This window comes from Oncorhynchus mykiss, chromosome 4 (genome assembly GCF_057628025.1).
Source record: "Oncorhynchus mykiss isolate SJ-2025 chromosome 4, ASM5762802v1, whole genome shotgun sequence".
Lineage (NCBI taxonomy): Eukaryota > Metazoa > Chordata > Actinopteri > Salmoniformes > Salmonidae > Oncorhynchus > Oncorhynchus mykiss.
Window position 1 is genome coordinate 70,919,908 of NC_143025.1, and position 25,761 is coordinate 70,945,668.

The 25,761-nt window shown below is 41.8% G+C and overlaps 1 protein-coding gene across 16 annotated transcripts in view; it reads left to right on the forward strand.

The window, feature by feature from the left end:
• LOC110522300 (RAC-alpha serine/threonine-protein kinase) overlaps nucleotides 1–25,761 on the forward strand; it is a 61,292-nt gene that overhangs the window by 30,743 nt on the left and 4,788 nt on the right. For 6 of the 16 annotated variants that reach the window (XM_090232927.1, XM_021600591.3, XM_090232925.1 and 3 more), the window contains 5 exons: nucleotides 4,276–4,456; nucleotides 24,629–24,757; nucleotides 24,959–25,070; nucleotides 25,376–25,502; nucleotides 25,628–25,759. In XM_090232927.1, coding sequence (XP_090089053.1) covers nucleotides 4,411–4,456; nucleotides 24,629–24,757; nucleotides 24,959–25,070; nucleotides 25,376–25,502; nucleotides 25,628–25,759 — 546 coding nt within the window. In that variant the 5' untranslated portion in view covers nucleotides 4,276–4,410. Of the gene's footprint in view, nucleotides 1–4,275; nucleotides 4,457–14,845; nucleotides 14,934–24,628; nucleotides 24,758–24,955; nucleotides 25,071–25,375; nucleotides 25,503–25,627; nucleotides 25,760–25,761 lie in introns of those variants that run through there. The other 10 variants (XM_021600588.3, XM_021600586.3, XM_021600585.3 and 7 more) reach the window with 5 other exon arrangements.

A 25,761-nucleotide genomic window follows, 5' to 3' on the forward strand; every position in this document is an offset into this window, starting at 1 on the left:
GACCTACACATTTTTGGGTTTTTGAGCCTGAAAACAAGCCATCCTCAAGGTTGGAAAGTGATAGTGAAGATGAGTCCTAAGTCTGATGTTCAAGAGCTGGACATTGAGGTCCAGGGAGGACACATGGAAGCCTGAGAGGCAGACAACCAAAGCTTTAGTCTTGAAACTATAGTTTTACAGATGTATGTTGATGATTTTGGGTGATGCGATGGATCATTGGACATTATTCAATATTCCCTTTTGTTGTTCAGTGAAATCATGTGATGAGTCAACTCTCTAAATTAAAGTTCTATTCGTAACTAAATTGTTTCATTTCTATTGGAAGGATTTAATAATTTGCAATTGTCTACTTATGATAAGGTGAAAGGTTTATGATTCTGTCTCCATATGCTATGGTAAATGTATCAATGCACAAAACATTACATTTAAATTGTATTAATATTAATTTGCATATATTTCTGTTAATTCCCATGGAAAGTTTCCACAACTGAATATTCCCCAAAATGTGCAACCCTACCTCGAGCACCTCAAATTAATCCAAGTATTCACTAACGCATACAACTTGGAGTAAAAAACAACAACCTCTTTACTTGGTTATTCAATCCTCAAAGAAATATTCTAAACTATATTAAAAAGAAATGGGAGGAGGAACTTGACATTGAAATAACTGATGAAACATAGTTGAACATATTAGAGACTCAACATAGCTCCACCAACTCCAGGTCATGGAGAGCATTCTGTTGGAAGAATGTTATTTCTTCATAACACCTAAACTGAACTCAAAACAGGCTAGCTCCCTACACCGTTGTTGGAGAGAATGTGGGCTATCAAGGGTGGATCACTCTCATATCTTTTGGTCCTGCTCTGCAATCAAAACTTACTGGGGAGAAATAAGATCGAACATTGGAAAAATAATGGGATTTGACAGAACAAACATGAATTTCTTTGTACTTGGGTGACATACCTGAACTTACGCAATGGAGAAAAGTACCCCTTGAAGGTTCTACTGGCAGCCAGTAAAAAGGCTTTCACTAGGAAATGGCTACAAAAATGATGTGTGCTATAACTGCCAGATCCTTTTTGTTCTTTTACTTGTACTTTCTCTGTTCCGCAATAAAAACAAACTTTTGTGTACACACACACACACGCCTCTTCAAATTAGTGGATTTGGCTATTTCAGCCACAGTTTTGGGAAGGCCTTTTCCTGTTTCAGCATGACAATGCCCTTGTGCACAAAGCGAGGTCCATACAGAAATGCTTTGATGCGATTGGTGTGGAAGAACTTGACTGGCTTGCACAGAGTCTAGACCTCAAACCCATCGAACACCTTTTGAGATGAATTGGAACGCCGACTGCGAGCCAGGCCTAATCGCCCAACATCAGTGCCCGACCTCACTAATTCTCTTGTGGCTGAATGGACAAGTCCCCGCAGCAATGTTCCAACATCTAGTGGAAAGTATTCCCAGAAGAGTAGAGGCTGTTAAAGCAGGAAAGGGGGGGGGGGCAACTCTATATTAATGCCCATACTTTTGGAATGAGATGTTCAACTAGCAGGTGTCCACAAACTTATTGGTCATGTAGAGTATTTTGCATCCCTCGTTTACTCCATGTTTTTCATTTATTTTGGCAGTTACCTGTATCTGGCAGCTCGTTATTTACTCAAACAAATAATCTGGTGGGCTATGGTCGACAAAGGAGCATGCATGTTTAAAAATGTCCGGTCTTTGTGTTGGCCTTCTAAGCAGTTCACTGTTGGAACCTGTTCTTTTTACTCCAGGCGAAATGATACTTGATAGGTAGATCAAAAAAATTAAGGTGCAAAGTAAAGACTGTTAGTAGATGCTAGATGGAGTGTGCAATGTAGTGCAGTGGGGAGGGAACTTGGAAGTCATTGGATGACATCTCTGTCTCAGGAACCACATGTTATTTATTATCTGCAAAGATGTGCAGAAAATGTACATCTGGAATGTATTAGGGCTGGGAATTGCCAGAGACCTCACAATATGATATTATCACCATACTTAGGTGTCAATACGATATGTATGGCATTTCTCATATTGCGGTTTGATGTTCCAAACATATTCCTCACCATGACTGCTGCAGATGAGAGCCATGTTTTTTTTTTTTTTTTTTTTTTTTTGTATCAGTCATGGAAATAAGTGCAGAAAACATTGTCTCCTTATTTAAAGATGTACTATGTATGAATCGCTCTGCCATTTCCAGGTTACTAAAATTCAACTAGTTTGACAGAACAAGCACGTATAGTGTAGAGAATCATTGTACCATCTAAACCACTGTGAAATGTTTATTTTCAGCTGTTTGAAGCTGGTGTAAAAAACAAAGTAAAATACGCAAAACTTAAGCACGGGAATTATGGAAATGGCACACACAGAACAGATCTACCTCTTAGACTTGCTTTCAATGATAATGACAGCTCTATAACTCACATTTCATTGTCAATTTGGTTGGTTGCACAAAGTTACACTCCCGTTCAAAAGTTTGGGGTCACTTTGAAATTTTCCATGAAGACATGCATGAAATGAGTTGCAAAATTAATAGGAAATATAGTCGAGACATTGACAAGGTTATAAATAATAATTGTGTCCTTCAAACTTTGCTTTCGTCAAAGAATCCTCCATCTGCAGCCATTACAGCCTTGCAGATCTTTTGGCATTCTAGTTGTCAATTTGTTAAGAGATTTCACCCCATGCTTCTTGAAGCACCTCCCAAAAGTTATATTGGCTTGATTGGCACTTCTTACGTGGGAGCAGCTTGACTGTATGGTACAACAGCTCAATAGGGTTGAGAGCCGGTGACTGTGCTGGCCACTGCATTATAGGGGCGGCAGGGTAGCCTAGTGGTTAGAGCGTTGGACTAGTAACCGGAAGGTTGCAAGTTCAAACCCCCGTCGTTCTGCAGTTAACCCATTAGGCCGTCATTGAAAATAAGAATTTGTTCTTAACTGACTTGCCTGGTTAAATAAAGGTAAAATAAAAATAGACAGAATAACAGATGACTGACTACTTCTTCCCTAAATAGTTATTGCATAGTTTGGAGCTTTGGGTCATTGTTCCTGTTGGAAGATATTGGCTCCAATTAAGCGCTGTCCACTAGGTATGGTGTTGCAAAATGGAGTGATGGCCTTCCTCCTTCAAGATCCCGTTTACCCTGTACAAATCTCCCAGTTTACCACCCCCAGACCATCACATTGCTTCCACCATGCTTGACAGATGGTGTCCTTGAATTTCCTTGATTTTTTTTCAAAAACTAGGATATGTTTGACAAATAATATCCCGATTTTAATGTAACTGTATTGATACCCCCCATCACTAGAATGCACTTGCTGTACGAAGACAATGCAGTATCAGAATGTGATCCCGCATTACCCTCTCTATAATGCAGATCTTCTGTCAGTGCATTCAATAAGCTCTTTTCATGCCTTTTCATTTCACCCCGATAAACAGTGGTGCAATTTTATTTTAATATCATTGGGTTGCAGTCCGGGGCAGGATTTCCAGAAACAAAGGCACAAATCGAGCCCCTCAATGCTTGCTAACGGATATTTTTACAATTATATGAAAACTTATTTTTTTGCACTAATATGAATCATGGTATTGTGATCATAGTGTAGTTACAGTACAATAGTATAATTATTAGGCCTACCAAAATAAAGCTGAAATTTCACTCAGCCCCAGGTGTATATCAGGTTAACTACCTGACCTAACCTGGGAACCATCTTGATTATAATTCCATTACGTGATACATGTTGCATTGCACAAAATATATATCCAGGGGATGATAATGAAGCAATATTTCCAGTGTTGAGATATATGGAGGGATAAGTGGGGTTAGCCATAACAAAGTAGAATGATTTGACAGCTGCTAAAGGATCTGCATAGTTCTATGTCCCTGTGCTTTCAGTTACAGTAAGGGTCTTGTACTAACAAATACCAGAGGCTTGTTCAAGAGGATGCTACAAGACAGAAATAGGAACATGTAACATTTCATTTGCCGTTTATGTGTAGTAAAACTGTAATTATATTAACATTGCTAACATTTTGTTAACGGTGATTTTGTAAGTGCTTTGTATAGTAAGTAACTTGGTGTTTTTGCGCAATAAGCACTGATTGCCATTTTGTAATTCTTGTTTCTTTGTCTCTAAATGTTGCTCTCACTCTACCTTAATATTTGCAGCACTTAAGAATGTGTAATTTGCTGGATTTGAACTAGGATGCATTTCTTCCTTGTCCGTCTGTCTTTTAACCTCCCCAATAGGTAAACAGTGCTGGCTGAAACCTTCCCCAGCACTAGACCGCTCCTGATTTGAGTGAAGGGGACGAGAGTGACGCCTCCTTCTGTGGGACCACCTCAGCGGACAGAACCCCTCCCCCCATTTTTCCACGGGCCACCATGGGTGAAGTAGTCATTGTGAAGGAGGGATGGCTTCACAAACGAGGTAATACCTATACCCTCGATCTCACCACCCTCTTACCTATAAGGCTTTGGAAATCATACACAATCTAACATATATGTTGCCTCTGTCCTGCTATGAAATAAGTGTAGATTTTGTTGCTTTTTCTGGTTATGTTTGCATGCTTTTCAATTAGCCAACCTGTTGTCTCTTGAGATAAAAGGGCATGTAAAGTCGTCCCTGCGTCACACGTTTCTGAGATTGCTTCCTGTTTCAGCTCCATCGATAACCAGGTCTACAATGCAAGTGATGCAGTGTTTACTGTCTATAAGAATGTTTATGGTCCATAAAAATGTGGTTCCTGACACCTAAGGCCTGTGAATACATCCTCATAACAAACCTGTTAGTGTACACACTAGTAGAGGTTATATCAGGGCATTTGTAAAAGCTGATGAGAAATGTTTTATGTGTAAAACATTTGCCAATTTCTGGGGGGAGGCACATCCATTTAACTTTAAAGCTGTGTTTTTCAACCTTTCTCTTGTTTTGGATTAGTCTTTGTGCAGATTGAACTCTGGGTCTGCTGTGACCCAGGCCATTCCATGTGCATATTTTCCGGTCTCGTCTGGAATTGGTGTGTTCCACTCGCACCTGCTTCACCTTTGACCCTTTCCGTGTTCTATAAACAAAGAAATAGACACCCCCCCACTCTATTAACTAACTGTTGCCAGCATACGCTAGGGCTGGGCGATATGGCCAAAATATTATCACGGTATTTAAAAGAAATTGGATGGTTGGTTCCAATTTTTTTTTCTTTTTTTAAATAATAGTTGTACATTTTTGCTTTGAGTAGTAAATGATCCCAGGGTGGCAACACATCCATTCTCAGTGATGTTAGTAAGTCTTTCTCCATTCTGATTGTTTTATACGGTTCAATTCAACTTCAAACAAGACACATTTCAGCACTTCCTGCACTCAATTGCGGTGGTGGAAAGAGTACCCAACTGTCATACTTGAATAAAAGTAAAGATACGTTCATTGAAAATTACTCAAGCAAAAGTTAGTAACCCAGTAAAATACTACTTGAGTAGAAGTATTTGGTTTTAAATATACTTAAGTATCAAAAGTAAATGCAATTGATAAAATGTACTTAAGTATCAAAGGTAGAAGTAATTTCAAATTCTGGCCATCTGTAAAATGTATTTACAGATGGCCAGGGGCACACTCTAACAATTTACAAACAAAGCATTTGTGTTTAGTGAGTCCTCCAGATCAGAGGCAGTAGATGACCAGGGATGTTCTTTTGATAAGTGCGTGAATTGGATCATTTTCCTGTCCTGTTAAGCATTCAAAATGTAACTAGTACATTTGGGTGTCAGGGAAAATGCATGGAGTAAAAAGTACAGTATTTTCTTTAGGAATGTAATGAAGTAAAAGTAATCCAAATTAAAGTACAGATACCCCCCCCCCAAATTTTTTTTTAAAGTAGTACTTCAAAGTATTTTTACTTAAGTACTTTACACCATTGCTCAATTGAGAATTTCCATACTGCTGCGTAGGGCTGCATGATATGGACAAATCATCTAGGACTTATTTTTAACCAAATGTTGCAATTGCGTGCGATTTGACTTGCTAATTAGAGCAAAACTGTTGGAATCATGAAAATGGAATGACTAGTCTAATTCTATAGTTAGAATGTAATAGTGGGTACATTGAATACAGTGTTTGAGATGACAATGAATTAAAATGCCAGGGAGGAGTTATTGTGACAGGGTAGGAGCTAAAGTGTTTCCTAGGGGACCCTATAAGCTTTGGTTGGCTACATTGCATGTTTTCTCTTAGCTACTTCATGTATCTAACATATTCTTGCTTTGCATATTCCTCTTTGATTTAGAAGATACTGTTGCACAAACAACAAGCTGATTTTAGGTCTACGCCATCACTGGTATTATCAGGTTGTATTAGCTAGCTGCGTTTGCTCTAACTCAGTACATTTATTAGCTAGCTAGCTATTAGCATCTCACAAGATTTAGGGCAACTTGCTAAGAAAAGTAATACTAGCTGTTTGCTGATGTAAGAAACATGAACTAATAATGTCATTTGTAAAACGCTAGTGGATTTATATTAAGACGCAAAGTGAAAACGGCATCGTTGTCATCAACATTGTTGCATGTTCTGCATTGACCATGCAGACTGAATGCAAGTGTCTCGTGGTGAAGGAACGTCAAATGCACTCCTTGAGTGACAGGGGGCGTGGCTAGGTCTGTGTGGCACGGAGAGAGATGACTCAAGTAGCTAAGTAAACTATAAAAATTGACATTTACAAATGGCGTATCACATTCAACAAACCAAACATTCAAATACCGGTACAGAAGGTAAAGTAAAAACCCAAACCAGTCCCTGCATCAATACCGGTATATCATAACATATGGTGTACGCCGTTAAGCCTCAACATAGCTTTAGCCACAGGGACGACCAGATTGCAACAATGAAAAACGTTTCGGTTTTCACACATGAAATCTTCTATGATAGCCTATACTGGATATAATATAATATATTTTACGGACTCTCCAATATGGTATTTTCTAGCAAATGGTGTTATTGGGTTGTGTACAACACCCAACTCAACCAGAGGCCAACTTTCTGGAAAAGCCAGGTGGCGCAATGGAGCAGGGATTAGGGTGTGGCTGAGGATGGCAGCAGCAAGACTCCTACTACACAAACTGTGGAAGCTGGACCGTCGGAGTTTGCAAGGCCATTGGGTTTTTACTGGAGAGTCCTACCCCCTCCCTCCCTCCCTCCAGCCTTGGCCAGTCAGACAGTCGGACAGTGTAGCGCTGTGGCTAGGAGTTTGGGGGTCATCCCAGTTCAGCTATGCAGACAGACCCCACCCAGAATGGCTCTGGGCCCTGATCAAAAGGAAGGCAGCCAGCGCTGGATTTGCGCCGCTTAATGTGGCGGGGAGCCTGTTTTGTCCACAAGGGATTTGGAGATGTTTTCTCTCTTGATGTGACCATGGTGACATCACCCACAGGAAACTATGAAGGCTGCAGTGGTTCTGTCAGGCATTTTCTGCTCAGGGTGTATTTTGCCCACCTGTCACTCAAACATCCTACAACAAATTTAGTTTAGCAGCGTTTCCCCTAGGAGTTTTTTTCAACAGTGGTGGCAAAGGAAGCGTAGGGGGAGGGATAGTGGGTGTGTCCAATAGCATGGCCTCCAACTGAAAGTTTAGTGGCCCTCTTGGCCGCAGAGACTAAATGTAGCTGTTTTAAAGCGAATTACTTGCAACTCTACTAGGCCTGACCCATTTTAGTCGATTTGGTGAATTGTTTGGTCGATAGGCTGTTGGTCGATTGAGATTTCTTTAGTCGAGCAGTAGCAATAAAAATAATAATCATGGTGTACAAGACACCTGTCCGATTCTTGCATGTCTGAGTGTACTGATTAGAGCTCGACCGATTAATCGGAATGGCCGATTTTAATTAGGGACGATTTCAAGTTTTCATAACAATCGGAAATCGGTATTTATGAGCGCCGATTTAAAAAATAAAAATAAAATAAAAACCTTTACATTTTTTAATACCTTTATTTAACTAGGCAAGTCAGTTAAGAACACATTCATATTTTCAATGACGGCCTAGGAACGGTGGGTTAACTGCCTCGATCAGGGGCAGAACGACAGATTTTCACTTTGTCAGCTCGGGGATCCAATCTTGCAACCTTACAGTTAACTAGTCCAACGCAATAACGTTCTGCTTCTCTCTCGTTGCACTCCACAAGGAGACTGCCTGTTACGCGAATGCAGTAAGCCAAGGTAAGTTGCTAGCTAGCATTAAACTTATCTTATAAAAAAACAATCATAATCACTAGTTAACTACACATGGTTGATGATATTACTAGATATTATCTAGCGTGTCCTGCGTTGCATATAATCTGACTGAGCATACAAGTATCTGACTGAGCGGTTGTAGGCAGAAGCAGGCGTGTAAACATTCATTCAAACAACACATTCGTGCGTTTTGCCAGCAGCTCTTCGTTGTGCGTCAAGCATTGCGCTGTTTATGATTTCAAGCCTATCAACATTATTTAAATCAAATTGAACATGTTTCATTATTTACTTGAGGCTAAATTGATTTTATTGATGTATTATATTAAGTTAAAATAAGTGCCCATTCAGTATTGTTGTAATTGTCATTATTACAAATAAGTTAAAAAAATCGGACGGTATCGGTATTCTGCTTTTTTGGTCCTCCAATAATCTGTATCGGCGTTGAAAAATCATAATCGGTCGACCTCTAGTACTGATCCATGGGGATGGCACAGTACATCAGACATTTGCTATTTAAATTGTATGTGGTTATATTATGTAAGAACAATGTTGCATCACAAATAAAAATATATATTTTGCTTCCCCCTACCCTAGTGAAGTTAAGGTCACAGTTATGATAACTTAGGACACTGAAGAGGCCTTTCTACTGACTCTGAAAAACACCAAAAATAAGCCCAGGGTCCCTGCTCATCTGCGAAAACATGCCTTAGGCATGCTGCAAGAAGGCATGACGACTGCAGATGTGGCCAGGGCAATAAATTGCAATGTCTGTACTGTGAGACGCCTAAGCGCTACAGGGTGACAGGACGGACAGCTGATTGTCCTCGCAGTGGCAGACCACGTGTAACAACACCTGCACAGGATCTGAACATCACACCTGCGGGACAGGTACAGGATGGCAATAAAACTGCCCGAATGCACAATCTCTCCCTCCAGTGCTCAGACTGTCCACGAGAGGCTGGACTGAGGGCTTGTAGGCCTGTTGTAATACAGGTCCTCACCAGACATCACCGGCAACAACGTCACCTATGGGCACAAACCCACCGTAGCTGGACCAGACAGGACTGGCAAAATGTGCTCTTCACTGACTAGTCACGGTTTTGTCTCACCGGTGGGTGATGGTCTGATTCGTGTTAATCGTCGAAGGAATGAGTGGGATCGATTTGGAGGTGGAGGGTCCGTCATGGTCTGGGGCAGTGTCACAGCACCATTGGACTGAGTTTGTTATAATTGCCTGCAATCTCAACGCTGTGTGTTACAGGGAAGACATCCTCATGTGGTACCCTTCCTGCAGGCTCATGCTGACATGACCCTCCAGCATGACAATGCCACCAGCCATACTGCTAATTCTGTGTGATTTCCTGCAAGACAGCAATGTCAGTGTTCTACCGTGTCCAGCGAAGAGTCCGGATCTCAATCCCATTGAGCACGTCTGGGACCTGTTGGATCGGAGGTTGAGAGCTAGGGCCATTCCCCCCAGAAATGTCCGGGAACTTGCAGGTGCCTTGGTGGAAGAGTGGGGTAACATCTCACAGCAATAACTGGCAAATCTGGTGCAGTCCATGAGGAGGAGATGCACTGCAGTACTTAATGCAGCTGGTGGCCAAATACTGTTTCTTTTGATTTTGACCCCCCCCACCCCCCGCCCTACCTTTGTTCAGGGACACATTATTCCATTTTTGTTAGTCACATGTCTGTGGAACTTGTTCAGTTTGTCTGTTAAATTTTATGTTCATGTTCATACAAATTTACACGTTAAGTTTGCTGAAAATAAACACAGTTGACAGTGAGAGGACGTTTCTTTTGTTGCTGAGTTTAGTTGATTTGATTAAAACACATAGGATGTGTCTATATTGAGAAAAGTGACCAATCGATTGGTCGAAAGAAAAGACTATTCGAGAGAAAAAAAAATTGTTGTAGGGCACAGCCTTAATTCTACACATTTTGGCATGAGGTGGAGAGAAAGTTGTACAGTTTTAAAGCTATACTGTACAAAAATAGAAACTCAACAAGATTTTATTTAGTTACAGTTCATAAAACGTATGTGCGCACTTTTTTTTTTCCTCAAAATAATGCCATGGAATTCTAAGCAAAACTTGTCTGTTAAAATAAACTAGTGTAGCCCACAGTCATATGACATAGCCATATCCGGGCCTAACATATGGACCACTCAAAGTATGCTATTCTGTTCTTCTGAAATAGACTACATTTTCTTCATATCATGTTTCTTTAGATCTGTCTAAATTAAATGATGGATTTATTGTGATGGTGTAGGCTATATTACATGGATTTATTATACTTTTTAAAATGTAGATATTCCAAAGGTCTGCATCATTGGCTTGTAGGCTATGTGTGGAAGCCACGAGATGCTAATTAACTGTCGATTACTGTGAGATCAGCAGTTATTTTCTTGACAATCACCGGCTGACAATTTCATGACAGCCACAGCCCTAGGCGTGAATCAGAAAACCAATCAGTATCTGCTGTGGCCACCATTTGCCCCATGCAGCATAACACTTCCATCGCATAGAGCTAATCAGGCTGTTGATTATGGAATGTTGTCCCACTCCTCTTCAATGGCTGTGCAAAGTTGCTAGATATTAACGGGAACTGGAACATGCTGTCGTGCATGCCGGTCCCAAGCATCCCAAACATGCTCAATGGGTGACATGTCTGAGTATGCAGGCCATGGAAGAACTGGTACATTTTCAGCTTCCAGGAATTGTGTACAGATCCTTGTGACATGGGGCTATGCATTATCATGCTGAAACATGATTTGGATGAATGGCACAACAATGGGCCTCAGGAACTTGTCACTGTATATGTCTGCATTCAAATTGTCATTGATAAAATGCAATTGTGTTTGTTGTCTGTAGCTTATGCCTGCCCATACCATAACCCCACCGCCACCATGGGGCACTGTTCACAACGTTGACATCAGCAAACTGCTCTCCCACACGGTGCCATACACGTTTTCAGCGGTTGTGAGGCTGGTTGGACGTACTGCTGAATTCTCTAAAATGGCGGTTTATGGTAGAGAAATTCTGGCAACAGATATGGTGGACATACCTGCAGTCAGCATGCCAATTGCACTCTCCCTGAAATTGAGGCATCTGTGGCATTGTGTTGTGACAAAACGGTACATTTTATAGTGCTCTTTTGTTGTCCCCAGCACAAGCTGCACCTTTGTAATGATCATGTTTAATCAGCTTTTTGATGTGCCACACCTGTCAGGTGGCTGGATTATCCTGGAAAAGTAGAAATGTTCAAAAACAGGAATGTAAAAATATATATAATAATAATAATTGTGCAACAAATGAGAGATTAGCTTTGCATATTGGGATATTTTATTTAATCTCCTGAAACATGGGACTAACACCTTATATTTTTGCTAAGTGTAGTTTCCTGCAATTCTACATATTTTGCCATGGCTTATGCAGTGTTCTTATATGACTCAAACAGTGACTCAAACATTATAGCAAAATCAATGGGTGGCCCATGAAATTTTGAATTTTATTCTGGCTACTTTTTTAAATTTTGGTTGTTAGTTCTCAAAGATGATCTTATAATTGGATAGCTACATTATCTTTTCTATATACTTTATCTGGTTTTAGTCGTTTTCAGTTTACACTGAATCTTTTCCCATCTCTTGAATATATATTAATTATACAGTACCAGTCAAACGTTTGGACACCTACTCATTCCAGGGTTTTTCTTTATTTGTACTATTTTCTACATTGTAGAATTATGGTGAAGACATCAACACTATGAAATAACACATGGAATCATGTAGTAACACTTGGCATTCTCTCAACCAGCTTCATGAGTTAGTCACCTGGAATGCATTTCAATTAACAGGTGTGCCTTAAGTGAATTTGTGGGATTTCTTTCCTTCTTGTATTTGAACCAATCAGTTGTGTGGTGACATGGTAGGGTTGGAATACAGACGTTATCACTATTTGGTAAAAGACCAAGTCCATATTATTGCAAGAACGGCTCAAATAAGCAAAGAGAAACATTACTTTAAGACATGAAGGTCGGTAAATCCGGAACATTTCAACAACTTTGACAGTTTCTTCAAGTGCAGTTGAAAACCATCAAGCACTATGATGTAACCGGCTCTCATGAAGACCGCTACAGGAAAGGAAGACCCAGAGGTACCTCTAATGAACTTATCCTCTGCAGTAGTTAACTGCAGCTCAAATAAATACTTCCGAGTTCAAGTTAGATACATCAACTGTTTAGAGGAGACTGCGTGAATCAGGCTTCCATGGTAGAATTGCTGCAAAGAAACCACTACTAAAGGACACCAATAAGAAGACCTGTTTGGGCCAAGAAACGCAAACAATGGACATTATACCGGTGGAAATCTGTCCTTTTGGTCTGTGTCCAAATTTGAGATTTTTGGTTCCAACCGCCGTGTCTTTGAGACTCAGAGTAGGTGAACGGACCTCCGCATCTGTGATGGTGTCGGGGGTGCTTTGCTGGTGACACTGTCTGATTTTATTTAGAATTCAGGGCACACTTAACCAGCATGGTTACCACATCATTCTGCAGTGATACACCATCACATCTGGTTTGGGCTTAGTCCCACTAATTTGTTTTTCAACAGTACAATGACCCAACACACCTCCAGGCTGTGTAAGGGCTATTTGACAGGGAAGGAGAGTGATTGAGTGCTGCATAAGATGACCTGGCTTCCACAATCCCCTGACCTCAACCCAATTGAGATGGTTTGGGATGAGTTGGACCACGGAGTGAAGAAAAAGCAGCCAACAAGACCTCAGCATATGTGGGAACTCCTTCGACTGTTGGAAAAACATTCCAGGTGAAGCTGGTTGAGAGAACGGCAAGAGTGCAAAGCTGTCAAGGCAAATATTTTGATTTTACCCTTTTTTTTTTGGTTACTACATGTGTTATTTCATAGTTTGTCTTTACTATCATACAACGTAGAAAATAGTAAAAATAAAGAAAAACCCTTGAATGAGTGAGTAGCTGTGTCCAAACTTTTGACTCTTACTGGATAATTTTTGGGGGACTGGTGCCCACGTCTTAGCAGCGGCAGCCTGGCGCTGCAAAATCTATATAGGGGAAACACTGAGGGTTATGCTCGTTAAAGCACTGAATGGCAGCCACCTAATTTAAACAGGCCAAGCATACCAGTCATGTCTCATCTGTATGGTTGACAACATGCTGAGCTGATTTGTATGTGCTGAAAATGAGGTGTATACATTTTGCCTGAATGACATGATTTTATGTCAAGTATCTTGGGTCCATTAAATAGGGCTGTATTTTAGTGTGAGGCGATTTAAGTACACAAGATTAACTGGATGGTATTCAAAGGTGTTCTCTTATGGGATTGGTTCCATCACAGCAGACAGAGCGTGGACTTTCCCACTATTCCAGGGATAATCAAAGCCACGGATGGCTGCTTGGATGACCTCCCTGTGATTCTTTTCACGTTGAAACACGGCAGGGGCCTGAGCCAAGGAGTTAGTCACCCACTGGAAAAGCCTACTCTGAGGGAAAAACATCTGGATTCCCTGGAACGCATCCACCCTTCCCTTTTAGCCAATCTCTCAACATGGCTAGGAGTCCTCCGATTCCAATCAAATGAGTCATACAAGATGAAGGAGAAACAAGATGGTTTGGATGTGACTCAAATCACCACTGGAAAGACATTCTTATATCCCAGCTTCAGCCTAAATTCTGTTTTAGTATCCTGGCAGCTGGTTTGTCCCTGACATGGGACTAACCTCACGGCTAGTCGAAGTAGCCACACCCATGTTGCAGGCAGCAGACCACACCCTTTAGCCTGCAGCTGTGTGGCTTGCGATGGTGTGCCACTCTTGCCTGATCAAAGCATTCCATTTGTGAATGTTGCAGAGATGGATACACCAGGATCTGTCTGTAGAGATTGGCAGTTAGTTGGGGGAGGGTGGCCATGGTTGTCAGCCAGGCCATCCAGTACCTTCCTTACCAAAAACCTCAGACCCAGTGTGGTTGAACACACTGTGGAGTGAGTTGAGGAATCTTGAGGAGTGGTTGTAAGGCTGAGACATACTTGTGGTGTTGGCTCCTCTCAACACTTACATGTGGATGAGAAATGTGTGCTGCGTTAGTGCTGTACGTGTACATTTGATTACTGTGCCACCTTGTGTTAACAAGGCCTAGCATAAGGCTCATAGATGCTTGCAAATGGGACCACTGACCAGAAGACTACTGGACCACTGTTGCCTGTGCTTGTGTTTGAATGAAAAAGGCCAGAGACAGCTGACATCTGACTGCTGTTTTGACCCACTTGTCTTAGTCTAGACAGGAAGTGTGCGGGTCTACTCACAAGCAATTTTCATGCAATACTATTTTCAGAGTGATATTAACAAAGTGTAAGCACACTATGCATACATAGATGATTGATTGCTTTGCCAATAAAGGGACTTGTTTAATTTGCTGCTTTTGTAGCTATCTACATGCATACAACGCTGTAGTTTACACGTGTTCGACTCCTCTTTTAGAAGAGACTACCTAAGACAACCAGACGGGCGGGAGGAGGAAGTGGATTCTTATTATAAGCCACACACAGTTCCTTTTGAAACCACATCCTCCTCCTAACCCAGGCTGCAATGGCATCTCTTATCTGCCCTGTCACTGTACCACCGGGGCTTAGCCACTGGCTTCCTGCCTGCTTGGGTAGCTATAAATGATTTATTCATTATTAGTTTTAACCTCGATTGTTTACTGGGTCTCTCTCCTTTAACCTCGAATGCATTGATCTGCCACTAGGGTGGAGGCAGATGTATGTAGTGTTGCAAAGGTAGAGTATATTACTGCTAACTGTAATTTTTATCACGACATTTAGTGGCCTTTTGGGTACTTCAGATAATCACGTCTATCTCTGGCCCTCTGTGGCCTTATCACATGTAAAATAAATATATAAAATTATCAAATAAGATTTTAAAAATAGAATGACAAAGCTGTAAAACATTATCCTAAATATAAACCATAAACTTAGTGAATAGCATTGCTGTTTAATATGAGGGTTTCAGCATGAAATGCACTTGGTTTAAAAAAAAAATGTCATTGTAAATGCTTTGGTGCCAAACTGGTGGCAGTTGTGGAAAAAGTAAATGGTTGGAAGAGTTAATTGAAAATAATGCTATTGTTGATTCGATGCTTTTTACATTTTCTCCTGAATCATCATATGTAAACAAATGAATACATGTTTATAAAGGTTCAAATATAAATTACCAGTTAATTACCGAAAGTTCTGGTAATTTTGGTAAATTACCTGAAGTTTAGGCCTAGGTGTTTGTGTCTAGACTGGAACCATACAACAATTAATATATAGAGATGGATTGTCTTTATAGACAGGTTGGTTGTTATTAAGCAAATAAAATGACACGTGCGCAAATGTAGCAAAACAGACTGGGATGGCTTGAATTGTTGACAACGTGTAAACTATATTTCGTCGACTGTTCATTGAAAACATTACATTTGCACAATGTCTCTCATATCCATCGCTACAGTTGTTGGTTAGCTAGCGAATTTTAGCCATATTATCATCGATATGACATCAGTCAAAAAGATACGAGCTGAAATAAGCCACCTACTATTCCCCACATGGCAGCAGCATGTTATTGATGCTAGCTGTTCAGAAACACAACACACGGACTTCTGCCCCCAGTGATGCCAATTTAGCGATTTTGTTGCTAGATTTGGCAACTTTTCAGACTACCCTGGCAACTTTTTGAACTTTTAGCAACTTTTGAAAAGTGACTCATGCTAACATGCACGCATTTTCCCTTTTAAATGACAAACTTTTTTCTGTCAGTCACAACAGGTGCCTGGCTGCAAAAATGCATTATGAGTGAAGTCAGCAGCAGGAGCTCAGCTCGTGCACAGGCAGCAGCAGGCTAGCAGCAATTCCAGCAAATTGCAAATCATTGTTGGCTGACTGCAGGAGCAGTAGCACCGGTTCGACGAGCCAAACCCAATGAATATAGTTGGTAACGAATGTTTGACCTTGAACAGAACTTACAACATCAATCAACAAGTTTCAATCAAAATTGTACAGCCAGAAGTACAGAAAAGAGTGGGAGTCTGTACCTGAACAAAAGTCAAATCATATTTTTGCAGAGATGTCATTGCGTAAAAACGTAAACTGTGCCATCAACGTCATTTAGCAACTTTTAGCAACAAATCAACCTGCCTCTAGCAACTTAGCCTGAAAAATTAGTTGTCAACACTGTCTGCCCCATAGAAGCGTGGGCATCATATTCGTGATATTGTCAGCTAACCACTCTATAAGGCAACAGCTTGTTAATTAGCTCACTCTTTGCCCTAGGAGCATCATGTGCACCTGCAGCTGTGTGAAACCATCCATGTCCATTCCACACGCATAATTTTATAAAATTAAATTGGCTCGTGTACAGTATATTCGTTTTAGTATTTTATCACACGCGTACCGCATAAAGAGCCTTTTAGAGTGGAAACTGTCAGACAACGCGAGAGTTGCTGCTACAGCATCTCAAGTAGCAAATGCATAGGCAACAGAAGGCAGGCTTCATCAGCGCGAGGCAGTATTGCATTTTAAAAACATGCTTAAAGTTTTACTACAAATGAGGCATGTCTTACCTTGTTTCAAAGTAGCCTAGCCAAAATCAGACCGTATCCGTAGAGGCAAATATTTTATATAAACTGTATTTCATTGTCCAGTAGCACAATCTTAGTCATATTAGCCACCCATGCGAGTTGTAGCATATTAGATCTCCCTCCTTTCGATATTCAAGTATTTCACATTAAACTGTTAGCATGTGCGGGGAGCTTTAGGGGACTGTGTTTTACTACTAATTGCATTATGCTGCGAACACCGACAGCGTCGTTGTATTTTGGTACACCAGAATTCCATTAATTTCAAATGAAACACTGCGTTTGCGTTGCAGAGGCATTTGCAGTGCGTTCGGTGTGGTGCATACTTTGGATTTCTCGAATGTATGCGTCAAACTGTATGTGTAGATTGCTTGACAGAAATTGTTGTAGAAAGTGAATGTTGAACTTTTGTTGCATACATATTCAGATTATGATGTGTACTATTTTGCGCAAAATGCTGTCTGTGTGTTCGAAGCGTTATGGAACGAACATGCATGCGTAGCCTACTGTCTTGTGCGCATTGCTGCTCTTATGTAAATACATAATAGTTTGTCAGCATTTTAAGCAACAGTTTCTGATCTGTTGCATCACTCATCCCCCTCACAACTGTCTGTTTGGAATAGGTTATTTCTTTCTCGACAAGCTGACCAGTAGAATAGATAGTTAGTGATTTTGCTGTTCGTTGGTTGTTTTGTTTGCTGAGGAAAAGTACATGTAGACAGTAATTCTAACGTCCTTCAAAGTGCGCATCAGAATTCGGTAAGAAGGACTGCACATCGTTGCATCCTGGATTTGCATGTTCTGTTAATATGAATTACCATGATCTAAATGTGACTTCTTAAATTCTTAGCACCGTGGGTGGACACTCCAATCAGGTTATGCCCCCAATGCATATGGGTCCAGTACATTTTAAATGCTGCTGGTCAAATGTCCGGCACCACATTTCACTAGCTGGGAGACTGACGCATACACTCTGCTGCTTTATTCTAGTGGCCTTTTGGGGTACTTCAGATTATCATAAATGTATGTAATTATCTCTGGCCCTCTGTGTGGCCTTATCTAACCGTGATCTTAGACCCTTATAGTGCCATCTGTGCAAAGCATATTTCTGAGATATTGAGCATCAACATTTTCACATCTCAGAACTATATTATTTTTTCATAACCCATTAAGGTCCACCTTTTTAAAGGTACCTAAAGTGCAGAGTATCAAAATCCTCACTGTCGCTCCCTTTTTTAAAATGTTTTCTTTTTTCTTTTTTTCACTGGTGCAATCACAGAGAACCTTATACCTCTGAAATGTCAATCTGGGTTCAGCCTTAATGTTCTCTGACACTTCTGAATTAGACATGTTCTGTTTTTAAGAAGACTAGGCTATTTGAATACATACATAAATTATAGAATAACTCTTAACAAGACAGTCGGAACACATCAAATACATTAGGAAATGTATTATGATAATCAGATGAATTACTGTCATTACCGAACAATTATTTTCTGACTTAATTTTATTTTTTGCTTGCATGCCATTATTGCTGGCAAGACTAGTCTAGACCATACATGGAGGGAGATGGCAAAGATATGCTGATTGGTCCATCTGTATTTGTTCAGGCTTGTGATTGGATTACAGATAAACCCATTTGAACTTGGCACTAAAAGGTTCTAACTTTCCAGTCCATTTTTTTTCACAAATTTACTTTTCAAATAAACTAAGTTCACAGACATGAAGAACCATCTAAAGATCAGTTATGTGACTAACTCATTTTTGACAATGTTCAGTACCTTAGTACAAAGGTCTCAACATGTAAAATATATATTAAATAATCAAATAAGATGACATATGTAAAACATAATCCTAAATATAAACCAACTCAGTGAATCACATTCAAATAAAATGTTATTTGTTGCATGCTTAGTCTCCACCTGTTCACAAACAGTGAAATGCTTACGTGTCCTTTTCCAACTATGCAGAGTTAAAGATAGAAAAGGGGGCCATACTCATCACCCTCTGTAGCACCTTGCGGTGAATAACAATAAGTAAAAATATAACATTATTATATACAAGGAGTACCAGTACCGAGTCGATGTGCAGGGGTACAAGTTCATTTGAGGTAGTAGCTATGTACATTTGGTAGGGGGTAACGTGACTAGGCAACAGGGTAGATAAGACCGTAGCAGCAGCGTGCGTGCGTGCGTGTGTGTGTGTGTGAGGGTGTCAGTATAAGTCTGTGCACATTCTCAGTGCAAAAGTTTGTTTAAAAAAAGGTCAATGCATGTAGTTTGGTTAGCCATTTTGATTTGCTAATTAGCAGCCTTGTTTATCAGTCTTTTCTAGCTTGGGGGTAGAAGCTGTTCAGGGTCCTGTTGGTTCCAGACTTGGTGCACTAGTACCGCTTGCCGTGCGGTAGCAGAGCAAACGGACTGTGGCTGGCGTCTGACCATTTTTTGGGGCCTTCCTCTGAAACCACCACGTGCATACTGATGCCTTACACACACTCAAACTCCCCACATACGCTGCTGCTACTGTCTTATCTAACCTGTTTTCTAGTCACTTACCTACAGTAGACCTCCCGAGTGGCACAGTGGTCTAAGGCACTGCATCGCAGTTGCATCGCAGAGATCCTGGTTCGAGTCCAGGCCTTGACGCAGTCGGCCGCGACCGGGAGACCCATGGGGCGGCGCACAATTGGCCTAGCGTTGTCCGGGTTAGTGGGGGGTTTGGCCGGCAGGGATGTCCTTGTTTCATCGTGCTCTAGCGACTCCTGTGGCGGTCCAGGCGCATGCACGTTGACATGGTCGCCAAGTGTACGGTGTTTCCTCTGACACATTGGTGTGGCTAGCTTCCGGGTTAAGTGGCCGTTGTCAAGAAGCAGTGCAGCTTGGTTGGGTTGTGTTCCGGAGGATTCATGGCTCATGGTTCATGGTTGCAGCGATGGGACAAGACTAACTACCAATTGGATACCACGAAATTGGGTGGGAAAAAGGGGTAGTAAAAGTTAAAAAAATGCATTCGGAAAGTACTCAGACCCCTTTTTCAATATTTTGTTACAGCCTTAACCGGAAAATTGATTAAATTATTTCCCCCCCCCCCCCCACATCAATCTACACAGAATACCCCATGATTACAAAGCAAAAACAGATTTGTAGAAATTTTTGCAAATGTATTAGAAAATAAAAAGTATTCAGACCCTTAGTACTTTGTTGAAGCACGTTTGGCTACGATTACAGCCTGGTCTTCTTGGATATGACGCTACAAACTTGGCACACCTGTATTTGGGGAGTTTCTCACATTATTCTCTGCAGATCCTCTCAAGCTCTGTCAGGTTAGATGGGGAGTGTCGCTGCACAGCTATTTTCAGGTCTTTCCAGAAATGCTTGGTAAGGTTCAAGTCCAGGCTCTGGCTGGGCCACGCAAGGATATTGAGACTTGTCCCTAAGCCACTCCTGCCTTGTCTTGGCTGTGTGCTTAGAATTGTTGTCCTGTTGGAAGGTGAACCTTCACCCCAGTCTGAGGTCCTGAGCGTTCTGGAGCAGGTTTTCATCAAGGATCTCGCTCTACTTTGCTCCGTTCAGCTTTCCCTCGATCCTGACTAGTCTCCCAGTCCCTGCTGCTGAAAAACATGATGTTGCTACCACCATGCTTCACTGTAGGGATGATTCCACGTTTCTTCCAGACATGACGCTTGGCATTCAGGCCAAAGAGTTCAACCTTGGTTTCATCTGACCAGAGAATCTTGTTTCTCATGGTCAGTCCTTTTAGGTGCCTTTTTGGCAAACTCCAAGCGGGCTGTCATGTACCTTTTGCTGAGGAGTGGCTTCCGTCTGGCCGCTACCATAAAGGCCTGATTGGTGGAGTGCTGCAGAGATGGTTGTCCTTCTGGAAGGTTCTCCCATCTCCACAGAAGAACTCTGGAGCTCTGTCTGAGTGACCATCTGGGTTCTTGTTCACCTCCCTGACCAAGGCCCTTCTCCCCCGATTGCTCTGTTTGTCCCGGGCGGCCAGTTCTAGGAAGAGTCTCTTGGGGGGGAGGTGGTTCCAAACTTCTTCCATTTAAGAATGATGGATGCCGCTGTGTTCTTGGACCTTCATTGCTGCAGATATTTTCTTTGTACCCTTCCCCAAATTCGACCTCATGGCTTGGTTTTTGACATCAATTTTTATTGGTCACATATACATGATTAGCAGACGTTAATGCGAGTGTAGTGAAATGCTTGTGCTTCTAGTTCCGACCGTGCAGTAATATCTAACAGGTAATCTAACAATTTCACAACAACTACCTTATACACAGAAGTGTAAAGGAATGAATATGTACATATAAATCTATGGATGAGCGATGGCCGAACGGCATAGGCACGATGCAGTAGGTAGTATAGAGTACATTATACATATGAGATGAGTAATGTAGGGTATAGTGGCATTGTTTAAAGTGACAAGTGATACTTTTATTACATCCAATTTTTTATTATTAGTGGGTAGAGATTTGAGTCAGTATGTTGGCAGAAGCCACTCAATGTTAGTGATGGCTGTTTACCAGTCTGATGTCCTTGAGATAGAAGCTGTTTTTAATCTCTCGGTCCCAGCTTTGATGCACCTGTACTTACCTCGCCTTCTAGATGATAGCGGGGTGAACAGGCAGTGGCTCGGGTGGTTGTTGTTGATCTTTTTGGCCTTCCTGTGACATCGGGTGGTGTAGGTGTCCTGGAGGGCAGGTAGTTTGCCCCCGGTGATGTGTTGTGCAGACCTCACTACCCTCTGGACAGCCCTACAGTTGCGGTTGAAGAGGCGCTGTTGCGCCTTCTTCACCATGATGTCTGTGTGGGTGGACCAATTCAGTTTGTCCATGATGTGTACGCCTAGGAACTTTAACCTTCCTCCTCCACTACTGTCCCATCAATGTGGATAGAGGGGTGCTCCCTCTGCTGTTTCCTGAAGTTCACGATCATCTCCTTTTGTTTTGTTGACGTTGAGTGTGAGGTTATTTTCCTGACACCACACTCCTAGGGCCCTCACCTCCTCCCTGTAGGCTGTCTCGTCGTTGTTGGTAATCAAGCCTACCACTGTAGTGTTGTCTGCAAACTTGATGATTGAGTTGGAGGTGTGCATGGCCATGCAGTCATGGGTGAACAGGGAGTACAGGAGAGGGCTGAGAACACATCCTTGTGAGGCCCCAGTGTTGAGGATCAGCGGGGTGGAGATGTTTCCTACCCTCACCACCTGGGGCAGCCCGTCAGAAAGTCCAGGACCCAGTTGCACAGGGCTGGGTCGAGACCCAGGGTCTCGAGCTTAATGACGAGTTTGGAGGGTACTATGGTGTTAAATGCTGAGCTGTAATTGATGAACAGCATTCTTACATAGGTATTCCTCTTGTCCAGATGGGTTAGGGAAGTGTGTAGTTTGATTGCGTCGCCTGTGGATCTATTGGGGCGGTAAGCAAATTGGAGTGGGTCTAGGATGTAAGGTAGGGTGGAAGTGATACGATCCTTGACTAGTCTCTCAAAGCACTTCATGATGACTGAAGTGAGTGCTACGGGGCGATAGTCGTTTAGCTCAGTTACCTTAGCTTTCTTGGGAACAGGAACAATGGTGGCCATCTTGAAGCATGTGGGAACAGCAGACTAGGATAGGGATTGATTGAATACGTCCGTAATCACACCAGCCAGCTGGTCTGCGCATGCTCTGAGGACGCGGCCAGGGATGCCGTCTGGGCCGGCAGCCTTGCGAGGGTTAACACGTTTAAATGTTTTACACACGTTGGCTACGGTGAAGGAGAGCCTGCAGGTTTTGGTAGCGGGCTGTGGCACTGTAATGTCCTCAAAGAGGGCGTTTAGTTTGTCTGGGAGCAAGACATCAGTGTCTGCGACGGGGCCGGTTTTATTTTTGTAGTCCGTGATTGTCTGTAGACCCTGCCACATACGTCTCGTGTTTGAGCCGTTGAATTGCGACTCCACTTTGTCTCTATACTGACGCTTAGCTTGTTTGATTGCCTTGTGGAGGGAATAGCTACACTGTATTTGGTCATGTTTCAGGTCGCCTTGCTATGATTAGAAGCAGTGGCTCGCTCTTTCAGTTTTGCATGAATGCTGCCATCAATCCACTGTTTCTGGTTGGGGAAGGTCCCACAGTACTTTCAACTGTGGGACTTTATATAGATTGGTGTGTGCCTTTCCAAATCATGTCCCATCAATTTAATGTACCACAGGTGGACTCAAGTTGTAGAAAGTAACATCTCAAGGATGATCAATGCAAACGGGATGCACCTGAGCTCAATTTAGTCACATAGCAAAGGGTCTGAATACTAAAGGTATTTCTGTTTTTATATTTTATCAACATTCTAAAGACCTGTTCACTTTGTCATTATGGGGTATTGTGTGTAGATTAAGGAAAAACATTTATTTAATAAATTCTAGATTGGCTATAATGTAACAAAGTGGAAAGTTTAAGGTCTAAATACTTTCCGAAATCATTGTATATTTATAAAGCTACCTCATTTACCTCACAGTGCTGCACATCGATTCGGGTACAAATACTCCCTGTATATAGCCTGTATATAGCCATGCTATTTTTCTCATTAGTTATACCTCGTTATTTTTTATTTTTTTCACTGTTGGAAAAGGACCCGTAAGTAAGCTTTTCACTGTTAGTCTGTAGCCTGTTGTTTATGAAGCATGTGACAAATACAATTTCATCTGTGTGTGTGGGGGGGGGGGAGATTTTTGCATGAAATAGCCTTTTTTGTTCACACTTAATTTACTTTAAATGTTTTGTCACAAATGTTGAAAAAAGTAAATTTGAAAGTAATGCCATTGTTGATTTAGATGCTTTTTTCAATTAGGCTTTTCTCTTGATACCTATGGACAATATTGACAAGGAGATACAAAAAAAATAATTCTATATACGACTACAATTAGAAAGAAAAAAAGTTTTAAATTACCAAGTTGCCATAAATTACTGCAAGTTTAACCCTAGGCCTATGTGTTTGCAAAGATATGGGTTTCAGATGAGTGTCATTGGTAAATGAGTCTGGACAGGCACCATGCAACAACACTTAATAGGTATGGATTGTCTTATATAAGGTAACAGTTTGTTCCTTAGGTCACTTTGCCCTAGGAGCATCACACACTCATCTGCTTTAGTCTCTAGGCATGAAGTGTGCGTGTGAAATGAAACTGTTTTTCAAAGATTCCAATCATCTTATCACCCTTATTGAGCATTAACAGATGAGTCAGCAGCACTGACACTACACTCGATTAGGGTGTCGTTTTTCTCTAAATGTGCTGTTAGTGTGTCACTTCCTGTTTTCTAGAATATGGTTGTTGATTACCAGAAGTACCCGTAGTCGCGGTTATAAAAATAAATGAAAAACATATCGGAGACCCTGTTTACTAGCTGCCTGTCTTAAAGGTACAGTACAGGAAGGCAGTACAACAGATACACGCAGTGCAAAGAGGAGATACAAAAAATAGAAATGGCCTTTGAGGGGAAGTTCTGTTTTCGTCGAAACCACCAGGACAAATGCCTCAGAAGTTTGCGGTCAACCAAACTCGGTCTTTCTCTCACACACTTGTCCAACATGCTATCATTACTAGCTCCCCCTAGGGTTAGCGATAGCTCAGTGCTCTTATGGCTCTTCAGACTGGGTTAGGATTTCACTGACAGGTTGAGTAGTCTCCTTTCTGATGTAATACATGCAATTGGCTGAAGGATATCTGTTAAATGGTTCTCTCGCTTCCTCTCAGGAGAGTACATAAAGACCTGGAGGCCCAGGTATTTCTTGCTGAAGAGAGACGGTACGTTCATCGGGTACAAGGAGCGACCGCAAGACGTTGACCAACTGGAGACGCCACTCAATAACTTCTCAGTAGCACGTAAGGCAACCCTCTGACACTCTCCTCCCCCTAATCACAATATTTAACAGTACATCTCCACTCAGGTCCTGAAGTACCTCAGAGGTTGCACATTTTTGTTCTTGCTCTGCACTACATTCTATGCATCCCTGATGGTTCACCACATGACATATCTCGCTCTCGTTCCCGCTCTCTCCCTCTGTTTTTCCTTATGACCAGCAGAATGTCAGCTGATGAAGACTGAGCGACCCAAGCCCAACACATTCATCATCCGCTGCCTACAGTGGACCACTGTCATAGAACGCACCTTCCATGTGGAGAGCCCAGAGGATAGGTAGGTTACACACAGTCTTGTACAGCTAACCTTGTGGGGGACACACAATTCAGTCCTATACATCCTATTTTCCCCAAACCTAACCTGTACTCTTACCCTAGCTCCTAACCTTAAAACTAACCCTAACACTAATTCTAACCTTAACCCTAATCCCCCTAGAAATAACATTTGACCTTATGGGGACTAACAATGTCCCCAGTTGCTCAAATTGTTGTTTACTATTCTTGTGGGGACTTCTGGTCCCCACAAAAATAAACATGTCACACACACGTAGTCATCCTACCTCTGGTTCCCTCCGTCCTCAGGGAGCAGTGGACAAAGGCCATCCAGGAGGTGGCTGATGGGCTGCAGAAACAGGAGGAGGAGAGGATGGACTCCTCACCAGACCCCATGGACATGGAGATGTACCTCACCAAGCCCAAACTCAAAGTGGTGCGTACACCTAACCCTCTGTTCTCAGCATTTGTGTTGCTGTAAGGAAAATACCAGTGGCAGGGTTTTTGATATGGTAAAATACAGTTTCTCCAACTCTTTGTTTTTAACACTTTGTCTCCTAGACTATGCACGACTTTGAATACCTCAAACTCTTGGGAAAAGGCACTTTTGGGAAGGTTATCCTGGTGAAGGAAAAAGCAACCGGAAAATACTACGCTATGAAAATCCTCAAGAAAGAAGTGATTGTGGCAAAAGT